Source organism: Sceloporus occidentalis, unplaced genomic scaffold, assembly GCF_023333645.1.
Source record: "Sceloporus occidentalis isolate IW3139 unplaced genomic scaffold, rSceOcc1.0.p SCAF_1, whole genome shotgun sequence".
Taxonomy (NCBI): domain Eukaryota; kingdom Metazoa; phylum Chordata; class Lepidosauria; order Squamata; family Phrynosomatidae; genus Sceloporus; species Sceloporus occidentalis.
Genome location: NW_028316981.1, coordinates 148,280,469 through 148,299,810, shown reverse-complemented (window position 1 = coordinate 148,299,810; position 19,342 = coordinate 148,280,469). Strand labels below are relative to the sequence as shown.

The 19,342-nt window shown below is 44.7% G+C and overlaps 1 protein-coding gene across 11 annotated transcripts in view; it reads left to right on the top strand.

Moving 5' to 3' along the window:
* CEP112 (centrosomal protein 112) overlaps positions 1-19,342 on the top strand; it is a 402,980-nt gene that overhangs the window by 257,052 nt on the left and 126,586 nt on the right. For all 11 annotated transcript variants that reach the window (XM_089540765.1, XM_089540791.1, XM_089540808.1 and 8 more), the window contains one exon: positions 5,758-5,988. In XM_089540765.1, coding sequence (XP_089396891.1) covers positions 5,758-5,988 — 231 coding nt within the window. The remainder of the gene's footprint in view (positions 1-5,757; positions 5,989-19,342) is intronic.

The window sequence follows — 19,342 nt, the reverse complement described above, 5'->3', positions numbered from 1 at the left end:
AAATTATATGAATATAAAAAGCACCCAAAGCATCTAGAGTACTTCATACTTTATTCTGTAAGGATGCCACTGCCCAGATGCATCCCAGGTCGAAGCCCTGCTCAACCAGCACTTTTTTGAAGTCGAGGAATTTCTACAGCCATCCAAAATGTAGGCATGGAACAAACAGTGCAAGAGAAGGGAAAAGGTTGGGTTGAACATCAAAAAAATCTTCAAAACAGCCGTGTTGGCATAATGTTCCTGGAACATCTCCAAGGTTTATTGATCTCCCCCTTGGACATTATGTGCCAAGCAGTATGGGGCAGATATCATAACAGGCTTTAAAATGGTTACTTCTTCCCCAGCACAAGAACATTGTACACCAGTGCCACAAATCCTACTCACACATACACACCTTAGTGAACGGCTTCCTGAAACAATGGTCCTTTTGGACTCTCCTCTTAGGTTAACTATTACAGGAAACCCAGATGATTAGTGCCAGTATCCAGTTGGGGAATTCTTTGTGATTTTCTGCTGTCACGGGGCAGATAACACAGCAATTCTGGCACATCAGTCAGAAGGATGTCCTTCCACATGACATGCAAAATAACCATTGGTAAGTAGCATGGAAAGTACATTAAACAATGGTTTTCTGTAGTAATGAGAGGACCTCCTACACCTGCTGCAATGCACACTTGCTGCCAGAGATCAAAGTATTTCTCTGGAAATTCGAGTTCTCTGGAATATGTTTAGCTTTTACTCTGTTTCTTCTTGGCTTTGCTATTGATCGGCAGTTTTTTCATTCTCACGAGAAGGTGGTTTATAAGACTGTTTGACCAGAATGGTCTTGCAGAAATTGTCCTCCCATACTAACAGGAGCCTCAGGCAAATTCTGTTAGTCTGGTTTCCTACTTTGGAGGATGTCCTCCCACCACTACAGAAAACCAAGCTCTCATGGTAAGTAACAACCATTATTTTTCCTGTTTCTTTTTCCTTCGTTCATCAAGAATTTAATGAAGTTGTTGAACAGAACCAGACTTAGTACTTTCTACTGAATAATGCAGAAAGCTGAAGTTTACATGCAGTCAGAGGAACTCGGCTAACCTAGTGGTTTTGTTGCATTCCATAAAAGGAAATTTGCTGTTGCTCCTCTTTTCCCCTATAGGTGCCAACAGAGACTTGCAAATAACATTCTAAAGGCTACACCTATATTTATCTATTACTCTTCTTTTGCTCTGTCATCTTCCAATATCTGTTTCTTAACTAGAAATGCTATCTATCTGAGTTACCTGTCTTTTAGATTAGAGATTTTTTCCCCTTACATTGGTAGAAAATCGCTGCAAACCTGAGCCAGCTAAAAGGTGTGACATGACTTTGCAATAAATAGCAACCCAATGTTGAGTTATTTATTTATTTACAGTAGAAGTTTTGTTGTTCTTTTTAATAATGCGTAACAAAGGAATGTGTGAAACAGTGACAAGCCAGACCTTCTTTAGACTGCCAATAAACATTATTTTGAAGATACTGCCTCTCAACTACTTAGGACTTGTTGCCTCTTGTATTAGATGAGGAAATTAATGAAGCTGCTTTCTAAGCCACATGGCCTGAGCAGATGGGCCAGGAAAGCACTGGCCAAGCCCCTGAATTACTGGCCCCAGTGATCACCTGGTTTGGTCTCTGGATCAGCTTGGGGACAGGTGGGTGTTCACATATCCATCCCTGCACCAACTCAGAACCAGGACAGGCATATATTCCTTACCTTGACACCTGTCAAGTTGAAGAAGTCGCCCCTCCCCCACTACATCTGTCATGGAAACGGGGTGCCTGGCTGCACCCATTGGCCAGGCACCCAGTTTCTCTATCAAACATGACAGTGGAGGTTTCTTTAATGGGGGGGGGGTGGCCAGCAAGGTAAGGAGTGTGTGGCAGGGGGCCATGTGTGCACAACCCAGTTTTGCTGTGGAGTTTCTTAGAAATTGTGGAAAACCAGGGATAAATTATCCCAGGGTCAGGCCGGATCCATATCTGAAAAGGCAGGATAAGCTTCTGTCCTACCCTGGGCATTTGGACTTGCATTGTAGGCTGGGGGAACCCAGGCCTTTCAGCCTGTGTTAACAATCCCATTATTCATTTATTCTAGAAGAGGTAATGTGCATTTGTTCTCCCAAGCATGTTAAATCTTATCTAATTACATAGTTGGTTTTCCATATCTGTGGATTCTGCATCCATGGATTAAACCATACATGTCCAGAATTTTTTTCTAATTCCAAAAATCAAACCTTTTTAAAAATATTTTTATTAGAACACAAATATTCCACTAATATAATAATGCAGAGTTATAACACCGCAAATACTACAAACATTGCATACACACACTTCTGTACTAACCTATAAAGACAGGGATTAACAAATGACTCCAATTTACCAGTTTATAGTATCAAACTAACTTTTAATTCTACTTCCCCAATATCTAATACATACAGTAAATATTTAAAAATTAATTACATTTCTAATCTTAATATTTATTATTAAGAAATGACATGCAACTTAAAAATATTATCTAAATTGTTTTGCAAATCCGTGTGTGTGTGTGTGTGTGTGTGTGTGTGTGTGTGTGTATATACACATACAGTGTGCCCTTGCCTTACGTGGGGGATCCGTTCTGGACCCCCCTCCCCGCGTGAGGCAAATAGTGTGTATGCTCGAGCCCCATTGAAAATAATGGGGCTAGTGCATGGTGCAGACGTATGCACCATTATTACTTAAGCTGAAAGCCGTGTAAAAAATGCCCGTATAGGCCACAGGCGCACTGTATATACCAATATATACCAATCTCCCAATAATCAATTACAGAACTCCAGTTGTCTTAAAATGACTCTGTTGTTCCCTCTGTTATGAGATTAGTTAATTTATCTATCTCTGCAACTTCATTGAGTTTTATAAGCCATTCTTCTTGAGAGGGAACAACTCAGTACACTCGTCCCTCCACATTTGCTGGGTTAGGGGCACAGGACCCCTGTGAATGTGGAAAAACCATGAATAACAAAAACACTATGTTTTTATCTGAGAGAACATCTCTCTAGGAATCTCTAGGTCCTCCAGTTCAACTCTGTGGCCAACATCTGCCAGATACTGACCATAGAATTGTGCTGGAGGATCTACAAATGCCTAGTGGAGTGTTCTCTGTGGAAATCACTAGGTTCTTCAGTGCGACTTTTGGTTAAAGTTGAGCATAGGGTAGCGCTGGAGGACCTAGATATTCCTAGAGAGAATTTATTAATAAAATCCATGACTACGCAAAATTCAAAGTCGCAGATGCAGAGGGACAAGTGTACTTCCAACTGTAGTAATCTCTACTACAGTTATCATATATGATGAATCTTTGCCATTCTTCTTTTCCATTTGTAAGAAAAAATCAGGTCTCAATGGAATATAAAATGTAATATACAGTGCACCCGTGCCATACGCGGGCACGCCATACACGGCCTTGAGCATATGCGCTCAAGCCGCAGCGCATGCGCGGGGCGGAAGGGGCGGCGCGTCCCATTCAATTGAATGGGCGTGCACGCCCGCTGCGCTCTGTGCCGCCGCGCACGAGCCCCATTGTTTCCAATGGGGCTCGAGCATAGGCGGAATTCGCCTTACGCGGAGGGATCCGGAACGGATCCCTCCGCGTAAGGCGAGGACGCACTGTATCATCAATTGCTTTATGTATTTATGTCCCTTTTTTCTGTTTCGTAAGTCTACCACATGTAATAGTAAGTCCTTTCTTCTGGCATTTTCAGCATAAATTAGAAGTACTTTTATACATCTTAGAAATCATTTTTGGTGTTAAATACTGATGATACTGTTGGGATATAGAGTCCTGAGAAAATGCACAATGTGGTATTAAATAGTGACAGGACAGCAAAGGGTCACTGTCATCCATGATGACAAGGCATTTTCCACCAGTGCTGAGTCATGGGAAGTGACATCACAGATGATGGTCACCAAGTGCTGTAAAGGGCTGCAAAAGTGCAAAGTCACCCTGGACAGGGGACAGAGATCATTGTGACACAGGAGGAAGAGGCAGGGCCAAAAGGCCACATGGAGCCCTGGCTATAAAAGGGGTGTGCCTCAAGTCACAGTGTGGGTTGCAGTGGGTTGTTGTATGGTGGATGATGGACAGTGTTGGAGTTGTATGATAGCATTGTATATAGTGGAACTTCTGAAGAATAAAAGTCTCTTAGTGAGACATCTGTCTGCAGTGTCTCCTCTCTGACACTGAAGGGGAGAGGTGTTTCTCCAGCTTGCAAGCAGCTGCCTGTATCTCCAAAGGTGGAGAGTCTGGTGTCAGATGCTGACTGTGCAACCACACTAACAGATACATCATATTGTAAAAAAATTCTTTAAATCAGAACATACATTTCAGACCTTTTTTCCACATATTTTTTCATTGGCCCATTTGTATGTTATGACCAATATTTTGTGACCTTTTTACCATGCACTCTTATTCATCTTCCATTCCAGTTTTTAAGAGCATTTTATTTTGTTTTGTTTACACTTTATTAATTGCAAGAAAACAAAACAAACCATAATAAAACATTTACTCATAACATACATCACACTAACACCATAACACATATATTCATATTCTTAATCAAGTCTCCTAACAAATATCATCTACTTTTTAAAGAGCATTTTATACATTTTGGTTATTAAATGATCACCATTCAAAAGTAATTGTGTTCAAATCAATTGTATTCAAATCAAGATCTGATCTGGCAAAGTGAAAACCATGCATTTTTGTATTAATTTTAAATAGCTCAAAAAGTTGCTTGTACAAATACCATTGGATCTTTATTTCTTTCACATCAGGTTTTTCTATAGCTTTCATTTTATATTCATTTTTCTTTTGGTGGAAAGAAATATCTATATGTATTTATTTTTATTATTCAATTTATTTTATCTTGCATAAAAGGACTCATGTGGTGAAGTCCACAAAAGAATCTGAACATAGAGGCTGTTCACACAAACAAAAAAGCCTGTGTTCTCCCCAGCTTCACATCCTCCTGTTTGGATGACAATACCCCGAGGCCAAGATTTGACTGATTCTGGCAAACCTGACACAGATTTGATGGATCTGGCCTGATCATGCAGTAAACAGCCACGGGTCAATTCGAACCTCAGTTTGCCATGTAGTTTCTTGGAAATTCTGTAGCAAATCCCAGCTGTTTAAACAGTCCCTATGTGGTCCTTACCTTTGTGCACCATGACGCCTACTGAGAAGCCAAACATCTGACATGGGAACAAGGTATCTGGCCGTGTGAGTGCAGCCAGGCACTCTATTTCTGTGTCAGATGAGACAATGTGGGGCTTCTCAGTAGGAGTGACAGCACAGAGAGGTATGGAGCATGCGCCAATAGTGGGTCCCCACGCAGAGACTGACCCATGTAAGCACCTTGGCCAGAATATCACAGGCTCGGTCTGTGCTTTCCTGGCCTGTTTGCTCAGGGCCATAGACATAAAAAGAAACAAACAAGCTAAAAAACGAAAGAAAAAGAAAAAAGAATTGATAATTATAGTATGTCTACTCCCACTTTAAAATAAGACTTCTCTCTTTCTTCTAACCACTACTGAAATCTATTTTCCAACTCCAGCTCCCTACATTATTTTATCCTTATTTGTTTTCCATTCATTGTCTGTCATATACTGTATATGCCCTTTTATTTCCTATATCTAAAAAATTTAACTTTTGCAAAAAAACCTAACATCTCCATTTATTTATTTATTTTAAAGATAATCTGTGATATGGAAACCCAGATACATTCACTGAGGGAAGAGCTAATTCAGGTGAATACACAAAGAAAACAGCAGCTGGTGGAACTTAGCCTTCTGAGAGAAGAAGAAAAGCAAAGAGTTGTCCGTGAACACGAAACTGCTATGAACAACTTAAAAGCTGAATCTGAAAAGATGATGTTTGACCTGAAAAAGAAAAGTGCTGTAGAAAAGGAGATGGCACTGGAAAAGGTAAGCAGAAAGCAAATCTACTGATAAGAGATTTTGCAAATCTAGGAATTTGTCAAATTGAAATCCTATATGTATTTTTAAAAGTTTGGAGTGGTAGGTCATTACTTGCTTTCATCTTGCTGCAACGTGTCTTAATAATAGTAATTTAAACTTCTGTATGGCCCTTTTAACCTCTTAAAAGAGAAAAATGAGCAAGACCGATTGTAGTTTTTTACCATTTCCAGATACCTGATCATAGTGCAACATAAAACATCCAAAGTGGTTAAATGTACAAGCCCCAAAAGTTCTTTTTAATGACAGTTCTGCTTGCAGAATTGTTTGTCAGTGTTTTAGAGATGGAGATGTGCACTCCCCAATCCACAGCAGTGATCATTAAGAGCAAATGGAATAAAAGCTAAGAGATAGATCCTAGCTTTTAGTTTCAACTGCTTAATTCATTCTTTGACAGTTCTAAGCTATTTGGAACTATTCTAGAGTACATCCCAGTTGAGAGAAGTACAGAAAGAAAGCTCGCTCTACTATTTAGAAGGATAAATGGAAAGCCAAATCACATCTGTCTTTTTGAACTCCTGGGCCATCATATATGTGCCTGAGCAGGGACGTAGCTATGATTTTAGGAAGGGGGGGGGGGGTCCAGACTAAGTGCCACCATTATAATGGGGCTTGGGTGCGGCAGCGCAGCAGCACACACCATTCATTTTTGTAATGGAAGGGGGGGGGTCCGGACCCCCAGAACCCCCCCCCCCCTTGGCTATGTCCCTGGCCTGAGGAGGAAGGGTTCTCAAGTCAGAATGCAAGAAACAATAGTAATTGAACTGTCTTCTGTGTCCAAGGTTTTTATCAAAGTTATAATAGGTTGTTTTTTGTGAAGATTTTATGAAGGTTGTTTTTTCTGAAGAAGCCAGCCACAGATGCAGGCGAAACGTCAGGAATAAATTCTACCAGAATATGGCCACATAGCCCTTGAAAGCCTTTAACTTCACATTGTAATAGGTTGGCGATTTACATAATGTTGCATCAGACGAGAGAGAGAGATATGTTTCCCTAATGGAAGACAGTCTGAGGAGGCTCACCATTTCTACAGCAAGAACAAATAGATAGCCTGAGATCATTTAGGCTTTTGATAAACTCAGATAGAACTCTACAACCAAGAATACTGATCATCTGGAAGTGACTCTGGATATGATATTGGACAGGATATTTGTGTCAAAGAAAAGATAACAGACTGTTGTCTTTGACCTTAATATTATCTTTTTTCTTTTTATTATTAATATTAATAATATTTTATTTAATATTTAATATATTATTATTAATATTTTAACCTTGATATTATGAGGTGCCCCACAGCAAGCTGTTTCATACCAAGTCACTTCATGGATCCATATAGCTGAGAATTGTCTCTATTGACTATTAGTAGCTGTCCACAGTTCTCTACAGGAATCTTTTTCAGCCTCCATCCTTTGTTCATCAGTGGGAATTGAACCATGGTTGGGCCCACTTGCTATGATGGTATAAGACTGGAGGCAGTAAGGAGGTACTGTTTACTTATTTGTTTGTGCTCATCTTTACACTGGCCTAGAGGGAGAAGGAGAGCGACTTGGCAACCGAAAGGAGAGGGAGCTGCCAAAGTTGGCTGTTGTATTCCTCTTTTCTTGCTTCTGGCACAAAGGAGCAGATAAGTGAGTTGGTGGTAAATGCAGGAAGGAGGCGGTTTTTGTATTGAAAGGGGTCCCACTGTGAAAGGTGTCTTGTCTGATAGTTCCACCAAACCTAAAGCCAGTGTTTAAGTGTTCATTGTATAATATTTTGTGGTTCTAACATGCTACTCTGTGAACAGTGTCACCAGATTTCATAATCTGAAACCCGCATCATATTCTTAATGTAGTTGGGGGAAAATATGTTGGTTTTATTTTATGATCTTATTGGCCACTGCTATGGCCTCATACGTCTCTCATGCTGCCTCTGGACCTTATATTTCTGATACTGGAGGGCTGGGGGATAAAATGATAATAAAGTATAATGAAGCTTTTCAAAATACTTACCTCCATTGGTCAACATCCAGGTGTTTAAATGTTTTAGCATGTATTAAAGCACAATCTGCAATTTATTACAAGATGAAATGTAACAGTGATATGGAGTAATTTGCATACTGAGTTGGAACAGCCTTTGTGAAACTGACATTTCATTTACCTGCATCAGGTTCTTGGTTTATAATTTTAAACAGCATTCCAAGGATTATGTTGGAAATCTGCCAGCCTGAAACCATTAAATGGCTGTGATCAACAATTCAGGATCTTTTTTGAATTTAAAGAAAGCTGCACTTGGCATAATTATTTAAAGCCAAGGTCAGAGAAAGTATTTAAACCTTTGAAATTCATAATTAAGGGATTAATATTAACTCATGAAGACATTGTCATTTTTGCTTAAAAGTTGAATTTGAATCTCAATCCTTTTCTTTCTTTGATCTTTTTTTATATTTAAAGCATAGCAAAAGTTAACTTCTTCTCTCCAAATTAAAGTTAGTTTGGTTGATTACTGTGATGTATTTTCATCTTCTAAAAATTAGCTGACTTATAAAAATGGTAATACAGATGAATACTTTCTAACATCAACTTCAGTTGTGAGTGCTTCCTAGAGTCTGTTAAAAGGGACGGAAGTTGTAAATGCTCTAAAAGATTGTTCTCAGTCCATAAAGTAAGTGGTCTATTTGTAGGCTATATTAATACTGGTGCATATTGAACAAACACATGAAGAGCCATGTGTGCTGACTACTGTATAAATAGTAAAAAGTGTGGTGTTCCAGAGAACTGGATGGAAGAAAGACTTCTAATTCCTTACTGTCAACTTGAAGATTCTGTTTTGCCAGCTGTTCACTCTTTTTTGTTGTTTGCTTTCATTAGTTCTCCACCAAAACACAATTCAGTGTGCTGAGGTGTACAAGTAAACATCTAAACAGAGTGGAGTCTGAGTATGCTGCCTTTCTCATATAAGCCTATCTGAACTTCATGATCATAACATAAGACAGTTCTTCTAGTCATCCTTCCTTCAGAAATTAGACAAGTGTCGTGATGTTCACATCTACCGTGTCTGCATCTCTGGACTTGCTCCTTTCCCCAACTCATTGTCTGCTTCCCTATTTGTTTTTAGTGGTTTGAAATCCATTCCCAAGGGAGGCATTTAAAAAAAAAACTGGGAATTTGGAGCCATATTTTTTAAACATACACTGTTTTCACATACACCCTCCACTGATTGAAATATGCTTTTCCCGTGTTTTCATGCACATTTCAGATATGTTCATTTCTCTGCCTACTTTGAAATGTGTTTATTTTATCGGATGCACCTGTACCTATCTGGTACTGTGTATCTTAGCTTAAACTCCGACTGATCTTCATCCAGTCTAGTTTGTGCAGGCTAGGAAACATTTCCATTGAATTTCCAGCTACAGAGAATTCTGGCACATTGCTTGACAGGTGTGGCCAGAGAAAAGGGCATCTTTAGAGGTGGCACAAATTTCTAGAATATCTCAATTGGAATTGTATACACTAACTGGTAGATCTTCTCAAATGTTGGGACACGGGTTTGTTGTTTTCTTCCAGCACTATTTAGAAATACTAGAGATTAAGCCTCAGACTTTCTGCAGGCAAAGTATGTAGTCTACCCCTAAGCTATGGATCCTGCATGGAGAGGGAGTTTTGAGCTCCTATTTAAATTTGTCACTGGGGCCTAGAAAATATGTTGGAGCAACAGACCCTTGAAAATATCATTGTGTATTAGTCAGAAAGAAAGCAAGAGTGCATTGTGAGGTGCTTCTATAGAAGAGCATGTCAGAAGACTGTTTCCCTAAGCTTTATTTAGGTATGCAATAGAAGTGGGCTAAGCTATCTCAAGAATTGTTATTTTCTTGTTAACTGCCCTCAAGTCAACCCCCTCTCATGGTGACCCTGTGGATGAGACATCTCCAAGCCCCCCTGTCCTCAACTGCTTTGCTTACATCCTGCAAATCAAGGCCTACCGTATATATTCGACTATAAGTCGAAAAATTTATGCCCCCAAATGAACTCCAAAATCCTGGGTAGACTTATGGAAGGGTCAGTGAGTTAATGCTAATAAATTTTGTGAAAGAAGAAGTGCCCACCTTCCTCTGTAGCCTTGTAATGGCTCCCTGTTTGAAGCCCCGGCGCCGGCTCTCCTCTCTCCCTCTGTATGTGTGTGTCTGTTTCCCAGGCTCTCAGCCTTCCTGCGGAGCCAGACCTAACAAGCTGCTGCTGAGAGGAGGAACACAAAGAAAGTATGCCCAGGCTTGTACCCCGTTTTGCCTGGAAGTCCTGGGGGTGAGAAGGAGAGAGAGAGAAAGCCCTGTCCTCTATTTCTGAAAGCCATGAGTCTTGGGAGCTCTGGGGGTGAGAAGGAGAGAGAAAGCCCTGTCCTCTATTTCTGAAAGCTATGAGTCTTGGGAGTTCTGGGGGTGAGAAGGAGAGAGAGAGAAAGCCCTGTCCTCTATTTCTGAAAGCCATGAGTCTTGGGGGTGAGAAGCAGAGAGAGAGAAAGCCCTGTCCTCTATTTCTGAAAGCTATGAGCCTTGGGAGTGAGAAGGAGAGAGAGAGAAAGCCCTGTCCTCCATTTCTGCAAGCTATGAGCCTTGGGAGTCCTGGGGGTGACAAGCACAGAGACAGTGAGGTCTGTCCTCCTTTTCACAAGCTATGTGCCTTGGAGATGCTTTTGGTAAGGGGAAGAGTGGGTTTGTGTGTGTGTGTGTGTGTGTGTGTGTGTACGCTGAGGTTTGTTTCCCCTTTTCCATGCTGAGACTGATGCTTGGGAGAGGTCCAGAGAGTGAGATATAGGAAGGGGTGCTTTGTCCCCCCCCCCCCCTTTAGATCTTTTGTAACCTCCAGTTTTTGCCCCTTGACTTATCCACGGGTCATATCAAAATCCATGATTTTGGATCCAAAAACTGCCCTCAACTTATACATGAGGTCAACTTATACATGAGTATATACGGTATGTCCTCCCCAGTTGAGTCTATCCATCTGACATGCAGGCTTCTCTCTTTCTGCTGCCCTCTACCTTTCCTAGCATTATTGACTTTTCTGATGAGTTATGCCTTCTCATGATGTGAGCAAAGATATTTTTAAAATCATATTTGGAGGTAAAACAGGCAAAGGGACTGGATCTATAAGTTGGATAATGATCAGGATTTAGTTTCATTTAAATTTTCCCATTCGTATAGGGTTGCCATAGCGCCGGACCTCAAAACCGGGAAAAATGTAGGACAGAATTTTCAAATGTAGGACACACAAAATGTGTCCTACATTTGAAAATTCTGTCCTACATTTTCCTGGCGATCGCGGCGGGGAGCAGAGGCCAAGCGGCGAGGGAAAGCCTCCACTTAAGGAGGCTTTCCCTCCCCGCCTGGGCCCCGCCGCGATCGGAGGCCAGGATCGGGGCCTCGCCTTGTTCCTGGCCCCCGCAGGGACCAGGAAGGAGGCGAGGAGCCGGCGGCGATCGCCAGGGCCTTGCCTCTTTCCTGGCCCCAGCGGAGACCAGGAAGGAGGCGAGCGGGCCGCCGACCTTCGCCGCGGCCTCGCCTCGTTCCTGCCCCCCGCGGGGACCAGGAAGGAGGCGGGGAGCCCGGCGGCGATCGCCAGGGCCTTGCCTCTTTCCTGGCCCCAGCGGAGACCAGGAAGGAGGCGAGCGGGCCGCCGACCTTCGCCGCGGCCTCGCCTCGTTCCTGGCCCCCGCGGGGACCAGGAAGGAGGCGGGGAGCCCGGCGGCGATCGCCAGGGCCTTGCCTCTTTCCTGGCCCCAGCGGAGACCAGGAAGGAGGCGAGCGGGCCGCCGACCATCGCCGCGGCCTCGCCTCGTTCCTGGCCCCCGCGGGGACCAGGAAGGAGGCGAGGAGCCCGGCGGCGATCGCCTGGGCCTCGCCTCGTTCCTGGCCCCAGCGGAGGCCAGGAAGGAGGCGAGGAGCCCGGCGGCGATCGCCTGGGCCTCGCCTCGTTCCTGGCCCCAGCGGAGGCCAGGAAGGAGGCGAGGAGCCCGGCGGCGATCGCCTGGGCCTCGCCTCGTTCCTGGCCCCAGCGGAGGCCAGGAAGGAGGCGAGGAGCCCGGCGGCGATCGCCTGGGCCTCGCCTCGTTCCTGGCCCCAGCGGAGGCCAGGAAGGAGGCGAGGAGCCCGGCGGCGATCGCCTGGGCCTCGCCTCGTTCCTGGCCCCAGCGGAGGCCAGGAAGGAGGCGAGGAGCCCGGCGGCGATCGCCTGGGCCTCGCCTCGTTCCTGGCCCCCGCAGGGACCAGGAAGGAGGCGAGGAGCCCGGCGGCGATCGCCAGGGCCTCGCCTCGTTCCTGGCCCCAGCGGAGGCCAGGAAGGAGGCGAGGAGCCCGGCGGCGATCGCCTGGGCCTCGCCTCGTTCCTGGCCCCAGCGGAGGCCAGGAAGGAGGCGAGGAGCCCGGCGGCGATCGCCTGGGCCTCGCCTCGTTCCTGGCCCCAGCGGAGGCCAGGAAGGAGGCGAGGAGCCCGGCGGCGATCGCCTGGGCCTCGCCTCGTTCCTGGCCCCAGCGGAGGCCAGGAAGGAGGCGAGGAGCCCGGCGGCGATCGCCTGGGCCTCGCCTCGTTCCTGGTCCCCGCAGGGACCAGGAAGGAGGCGGGGAGCCCGGCGACGATCGCCGCGGCCTTACCTCGTTCCTGGCCCCAGCGGAGGCCAGGAAGGAGGGAGGAGGCTGCAGGGAGGCGGGGAGGTTGGCGCGGCTGCGCCCAAGAGGCGCCGCCTCCCTGCAGCCTCCTCCGCCTCAGGCCTCTCTGCCCTCCGTTTCCTCCACGCGGCCATGCGCGGGGGAGGAGGAGGAGGGCAGCGAGGCCCCAGGGTTGCCCAGCAACCCCGCTGCAACCGGGCTTTTCCCGGTTTTTGGCTGCACCCGTGCCGTGACCGGGCAGGTGCAGCCAAAACCGGGAAAATCCCGGTTGCAACCGGGTTATGGCAACCCTACATTCGTATCATCTGTTGAAATCAAATCACTTAAGAACTCAATACTTACAAATGCTTACCCTTGTTCCACTGAGAAGTGCATTTACAGAACTAGGTTTCCAAAATATGCCAATGTCTGTTTTGGATGGCAGAGATAGAATTGTTACAAGAAATTTAAAGCTCTGCATTTGTGGTATAGGAATATCTCCCAGCTTTTTCAAAACTCCAGGAAGAGATTCTTGGGACAGAATTTGGGTTCCTTACAGGGTGAAAGCTCATACGTGAAACTATGCTGGCTACTGTCCGACTGTATATATTCATGTAACACATAAAACAGTCTTGTTTCCTAAGGCTGCTAAATGTATTCATACTAATTATTTAAACAATATTGCTAGACTGTGCAGGGGAATCATTAATCTGTTGTTGTTTTTTAGTAGTGAAGTGTGTGTGTGTGTGTGTGTGTGTGTGTGTGTGTGTGTGTGTAAATTAATATCTGATGTACACACATCCCCAATGGTTTCATGAATCTTCCCCAAATGTTTGCTTTGGGGGGAGGTCTCCAGTTTTATATTCCTTTATGTCATATTAAAATTGAATCCTCTTAAATTAATTGGGATCTGGGTCTATGTAGCTTTCTGTGTATTGTTTCTATACCACATGCTTAATTATAGTTTTCCCATGTATGTATCACTGTTCACCCTACCAGCATAAATCCTATTCCTCCACCCTTAATATTCTAAAAAAAGATTCCTGGTCTAGATTTGTAATTTGGAAATCTGATTTGTTTGTGTATGGTTCAGATACAATTTGTGTATATTTGTGTATGATTCAGATACAATTCCTAATCTGGAATCATTAGCTAATGGTCAAGCAATAACCAGAGAACTATAAACACCTACTTCTCATAATTCCCTCTTCTAATACCCTTTGCTCATGTTTTAATGATTCTATTTGCAATAACCATAACCACAGCTAAAACTCATTTCTTGTTGTAACTAGTGTTTGAAGCATGCACAAAACATGGTTAGAGATTAGAATCATAGAGTTGGAAGAGGCCACAAGGGCCATCCAGTCCAACCCCCTGCCATGCAGGAAATCCAAATCAAAGCATGCCCAACAAATGGCCATCTAGCCTCTGCTTAAAGACCTCCAAGGAAGGAGACTCCACTACACTCCAAGGGAGTGTGTTCCACTGTTGAACAGCCCTTACTGTCAGGAAGTTCTTCCTAATGTTGAGGTGGAATCTCTTTTCCTGTAGCTTGCATCCATTGTTCCGGGTCCTGTTCTCTGGAGCAGCAGAAAACAAGCTTGCTCCCTCCTCAATATGACATCCTTTCAAATATTTAAACAAGGCTATCGTATCACCTCTTAACCTTCTCTTCTCCAGGCTAAACACCCCCAGCTCCCTGAGTCGTTCCTCATAGGGCAAGGTTTCCAGACCTTTCACCATTTTAGTCGCCCTCCTCTGGACACGCTCCAGTTTCTCAACATCCTTTTTGAATTGTGGTGCCCAGAACTGGACACAATATTCCAGGTGGGGCCTGACCAAAGCAGAATACAGTGGCACTATTACTTCTCTTGATCTAGATACTATACTTTTATTGATGCAGCCTAAAATTTCATTGACCTTTTTAGCTGCTGCATTGCACTGTTGACTCATGTTCAACTTGTGGTCTACTTGGACTCCCAGATCCCTTTCACATGTAGTCTTGTTCAGCCAGGTGTCCCCCATCCTATATCTGTGCATTTCATTTTTCCACCCTAAGTGTAGGACCTTACATTTCTCCCTGTTGAATTTCATTTTGTTAGCTTTGGCCCAGTTTTCTAGTCTATTCAGGACATTTTGAATTTGGTGTCATCTTCAAATTTGATAAGTCTGCCCTTAATTTTGTCCTCCAAGTCATTGATAAAGATGTTAAATAGCACTGGACCCAGGACAGAACCCTTTGGGACCCCACTGGTCAATTCTCTCCAGGATGAAAAGGAGCCATTGTTGAGCACCCTTTGGTTTCTACCAGTCAACCAATTACAAATCCATGTAACATTGCCTTCTCTAGCCCACATTCTACAAGCTTGTTTGACAGAATGTCATGGGGAACTTTGTCAAAGGCCTTACTGAAATCAAGATATATTATATCCACAGCATTCCCTTCATCTACCAAGCTGATAATTTTATCAGAAAAAGAGATCAGGTTTGTCTGGCATGCACGTAGCAAGATGTAAATATACTGTGTCATCTTTGCAAGGGGGAAGATATTCCAAGATGCACAGGAAATTGTACAGGAAGGCGTTGAGCTAGATTGCCACATGGCAAATGTGTATATAAGCTCGGATGTCCGTTTGTACAGTATTGGGTTTTGTAGTTGGTGGATGGTGTTGATTGTTCTCGCATGTGTCTTTGGCAACAAGAGTAAACAAAGTGCCTCTACGGAGATAAGCCAGGTGAGGGTTTGCCTTTCTGTTTTCCTGGCATGTGTCATGCCCAGCCTGGAGGATGGCTTGGAGGACTCAGAGGATGAGCTAGAGCCCCTGGGACCTGAACCTGTAATGGAGGAGCCAGAGCGCCTGGGGCTTGAACCTGTAATGGAGGAGCCAGAGGCTGGCCCTAGTTCTGCTGGAGCAGAGTCTATGGCCCCTCCAGAGATTCAGCAGTCAAGTTTGCCTGGTGCCGAGGCTGTGGACACGGAGGAGGATCTGGGCAGGGTGCCTACCTTCAATGAGCGTCGAGCAGAAAGAGAGGGCCTTCGAAGATCTCGGAGGCTTTATCAGAAGCGTCTTCGTAATCAGACACAGCTGAAGGCCGGCTCCTTGCCTTCTTAAGCACCTAGAGCATGTGTGGTTCTTTGCCAGTGGATATCTGACTCTTTTAGAGGAAAGACTCTGTCTCTGGCTCCTTGGCTTCTTGTCTTGACTACCTGGAAACCTTGACCTTGGACTGCTTTATCGACCTGCCTATCTGTTATCCTGAACCTCGGACCGTCTGACAATTCTCTTGGTAATCCCTTTTGGTAGAACTACTGTGAATCTCCAGGACTGTGTAGCTCACACTGACTTTGCTGTGCTGGGAGGGGCTTTGTTTGTTTGAGAGCTAGCTGCCTTATCAGCCCTTTGGCTGCTTTCCCGGACAGCATGCTCCGGCAGCTAACAGTTGTTTATCTTCAACACAAAGCTTCCAGGTTTACTCTGCGCACTCACGTTTGCATCAACACATTTGCCCTCCTCCAGTCTGCTGGGACTTCTCCTGTTCTCCAGGAGTTCTCAAAGATTATTGCCAATGGCTCCGATATTACATTTGCCAGTTCTTTTAATACCCTTGGATGTAATTCATCTGGTCCTGGAGACTTAGATTTAGGCTAATCAGGTATTCCTGTACTATCTCTTTACTTATTCTGTTCTGAAATTCCCCTATTCTGACCTCTGCTCCATTATCCTCAGGTTGAGCACCCTTTGCCTTTTCTGAGAAGAATGAAGCAAAGAAGGTGTTGAGTAATTCTGCCTTTTCTCTGTCCCCTGTTAGCATTTTGCCATCTTCTGCACGCAGTGTCCCTACCGTTTCCTCCTTCTTCTTTTTGCTGTGGAAAAAAAAACCCTTCTTATTGTTCTTAACATCTCTAGCAAGCCTGAGTTCATTCTGTGCTTTAGCTTTTCTGACTTTACCTCTGCACGTACTTGCTATTTGTTTGAATTCCTCTCTGGCGATTTCCCCATTTTTCCATTTCTTATACATGTTCCATTTAAAACTTAGCTTAGTTGAAAGTTCCTTAGTCATCCATCCTGGCTTCTTGAGACACCTCCCATTTTTCTTCCTCATTGAAACTGTTTGAAATTGTGCCTTCAGTAGCTCCCTTTTGAGAAATTCCCATCCTTCTTGAACTCCCATCTCTTTTAGTATTGCTGACCATGGGATCACCCCCAGTATTTCTTTAAGTTTACTAAAATCAGCTTTCCTAAAGTCTAGAATGCGTGTCTGACTATGCTTGGCTTGTCCTTTCCATTGTATAACTTACTCCAGGAGAACATGGTCACTTCCACCTAAGGATCCCACCACTTGCACCCCATTAACTAGGTTGTCCCTGTTAGACTGTTAACCATGGCGGGATACAAACCGCCATATAGTACGTATTCTATACGTACTAGGGTTAGGAAGGGGCGGTGCTTCCGCACCCCCCTAACCCTAATACGTATAGAATACGTACAAGATGGCGGCGCCCTTTCCACATGGGCGCCGCCATCTTTACGTACTGGACGCATAGCGTCCAGACATGTCGCAGCGCTAATGACGTCACGAATGCGCCCTTGGCGCTTCGCAACGTCATCAGTGCGCCGCGGAAAGAAGCTCCGAAATGGAGCTTCTTTTTTGCTCCGCGTGGGAGCCGCGCGGTTTGGCTGCTGCAGCTCCCGCGCGGAGCAAATGGCGCCGGCGGGAGACCGTCGCAAAGCAGCGGTCTGTATCCCGCCCAAGTCATCTTTGTTGGTTAGGATCAGATCCAAAATAGCTGACCCCCTTGTTGCCTCTTCCACCTTTTGGACAAAGATTTTCTCCAAGGCAAGTGAGGAATTTGCTAGAACTTGAGGATTTGGCTGAGTTTGACTTCCAGCAAACATCAGGATTTATCCAGAATCTCTCCACCTGGCTTCCAGTATTGATGGCCTGGATCTCTTCACTGGTGTAAATATCTCTGACATATAGTGCTCTTTCTCCTCCTTTCCTGTTTGGCCTGTTTCTCTTAAAAAGGTTATACCCCTCTATTTCTACATTCCAGTTATGAGACTCATGCCACCACGTTTCAGTAATGCCTATTATGTCATATTGGCTTTGTTGTACTAGGAGTTTGAGTTCATCTTACTTATTTCCCATGCTCTGTGCATTTGTGTAGAGACATCGAAGATCATGGGTCCCCCCTACTTGCTGCCTGTGCAAGTTTTTTTGCCTCCCACTGTTGGGTCCTTGCACTGTTTGCCTTGTTCCCTCTATGTCAGTTTCACTATTTTCTCCAGCCCTATTGCCTTCCAGAATACTGTCTCCCTCGCCCACATACTGTAACTCAGTTTAAAGCCCTCCTGATCAAATTTTTGAGACTATTGGCATTTTTTTTTTTTTTTTTTGGCCACCTGGTGTGAGATGCAACCCAACCCTTGCCAGAAGTCCTTCCTCATGGAACCTCAGCCCATGATCCAAGAATCCAAATCGTTCTTGGTGGCCAGTTGTTTATATTCGCTATTTTCCTCTCCCTTCCTGGACCATGCCCTTCAACTGGGAGAAGGGATGAGATGACAACCTGTGCATCCATTTCTTTCAGCTTCCCACCCAGAGCCTCATAATCCTTTCTGATGTTCTGAAAGCTGTGTCTTGCAGTGTCATTGGTTCCCACATGGACCAAAAGGAAGGGCTATTGGCCAGTAGGCTTGACCAGTCTTGTCAGCCTCTCTGTCACATCACGGATCTTTGCCCCAGGGAGACAGCACACCTCCCGAGACATCTTGTCAGGCCCACAAACCACTGGTTCAGTGCCTCTTAGCAAGGAGTCCCCCACGACCACCACACGCCTCCTCTGAGGCTTAACAGTGGCTGTTCCTTTTGGTGGTATTCCCAGGGTCCCTTCTTTGTCCCTGAAGTCTGTCCCTGCTGCTGTTCCTCATCATCCTTGATAATAGAGAGAGATTCAAATCGATTCTGTAGCTGCAAGCTCACAGAATGTTCCCTGGTTTCCCTATTTCTGTGTGTAACATTCCTCCAACTATCTACTTCTGTTGTATATGAAGTGACCTCCTCCATCCCAGCAACTTCCTCTGTGTGTTTCCTGTTCAGGACCGTCTGGTCCGTTCTGGTGAGGAAAACGTCTTGCTCCCTATGATGCTGAAGTGTAGATACAGCTGCCGGACTTTCTCTTCCAAGAGGGCTACCAACTTGCACTTGGGGCAAGTGAAGTTCCTCACATCCCTTGGCAAGAAGACAAACATCCCACAAGTGTTGCAGGTGACTGCAGCAGGGCCTTCAGTGTCCATACTGAGAAATCTTAAGGAGACACTGAAACAAGACTGCGGGCTTCCCCTGCTAAATGTGCTAAATGCCTTGCGCCCCGTGCTCTCCCACGCAGCTTTCAGCGTATGCTGAAAGCTGTGTATAGCACGCTCGTGTATGACATGGGCGCGCTGTATAAGAAAAATTTAAAAAGCCTCTGAGGAAGTAGACGGAAGTCTACAAAAGCTCATGCTGCCAATTTCTTCCTTTCAGGTGCTGTAAGATCTCTCAACAGAGAAAAAAAGTTTTCTGATAAACTATAAAAGTGCCATATACAATATATGCATTTTGAAAAACTTTCTATGTCAAATTATTATTCTCAGTGTGCAAAATGTTCTTCTAGCACCTTTGACACTAAGTGAAAGAAAGAAG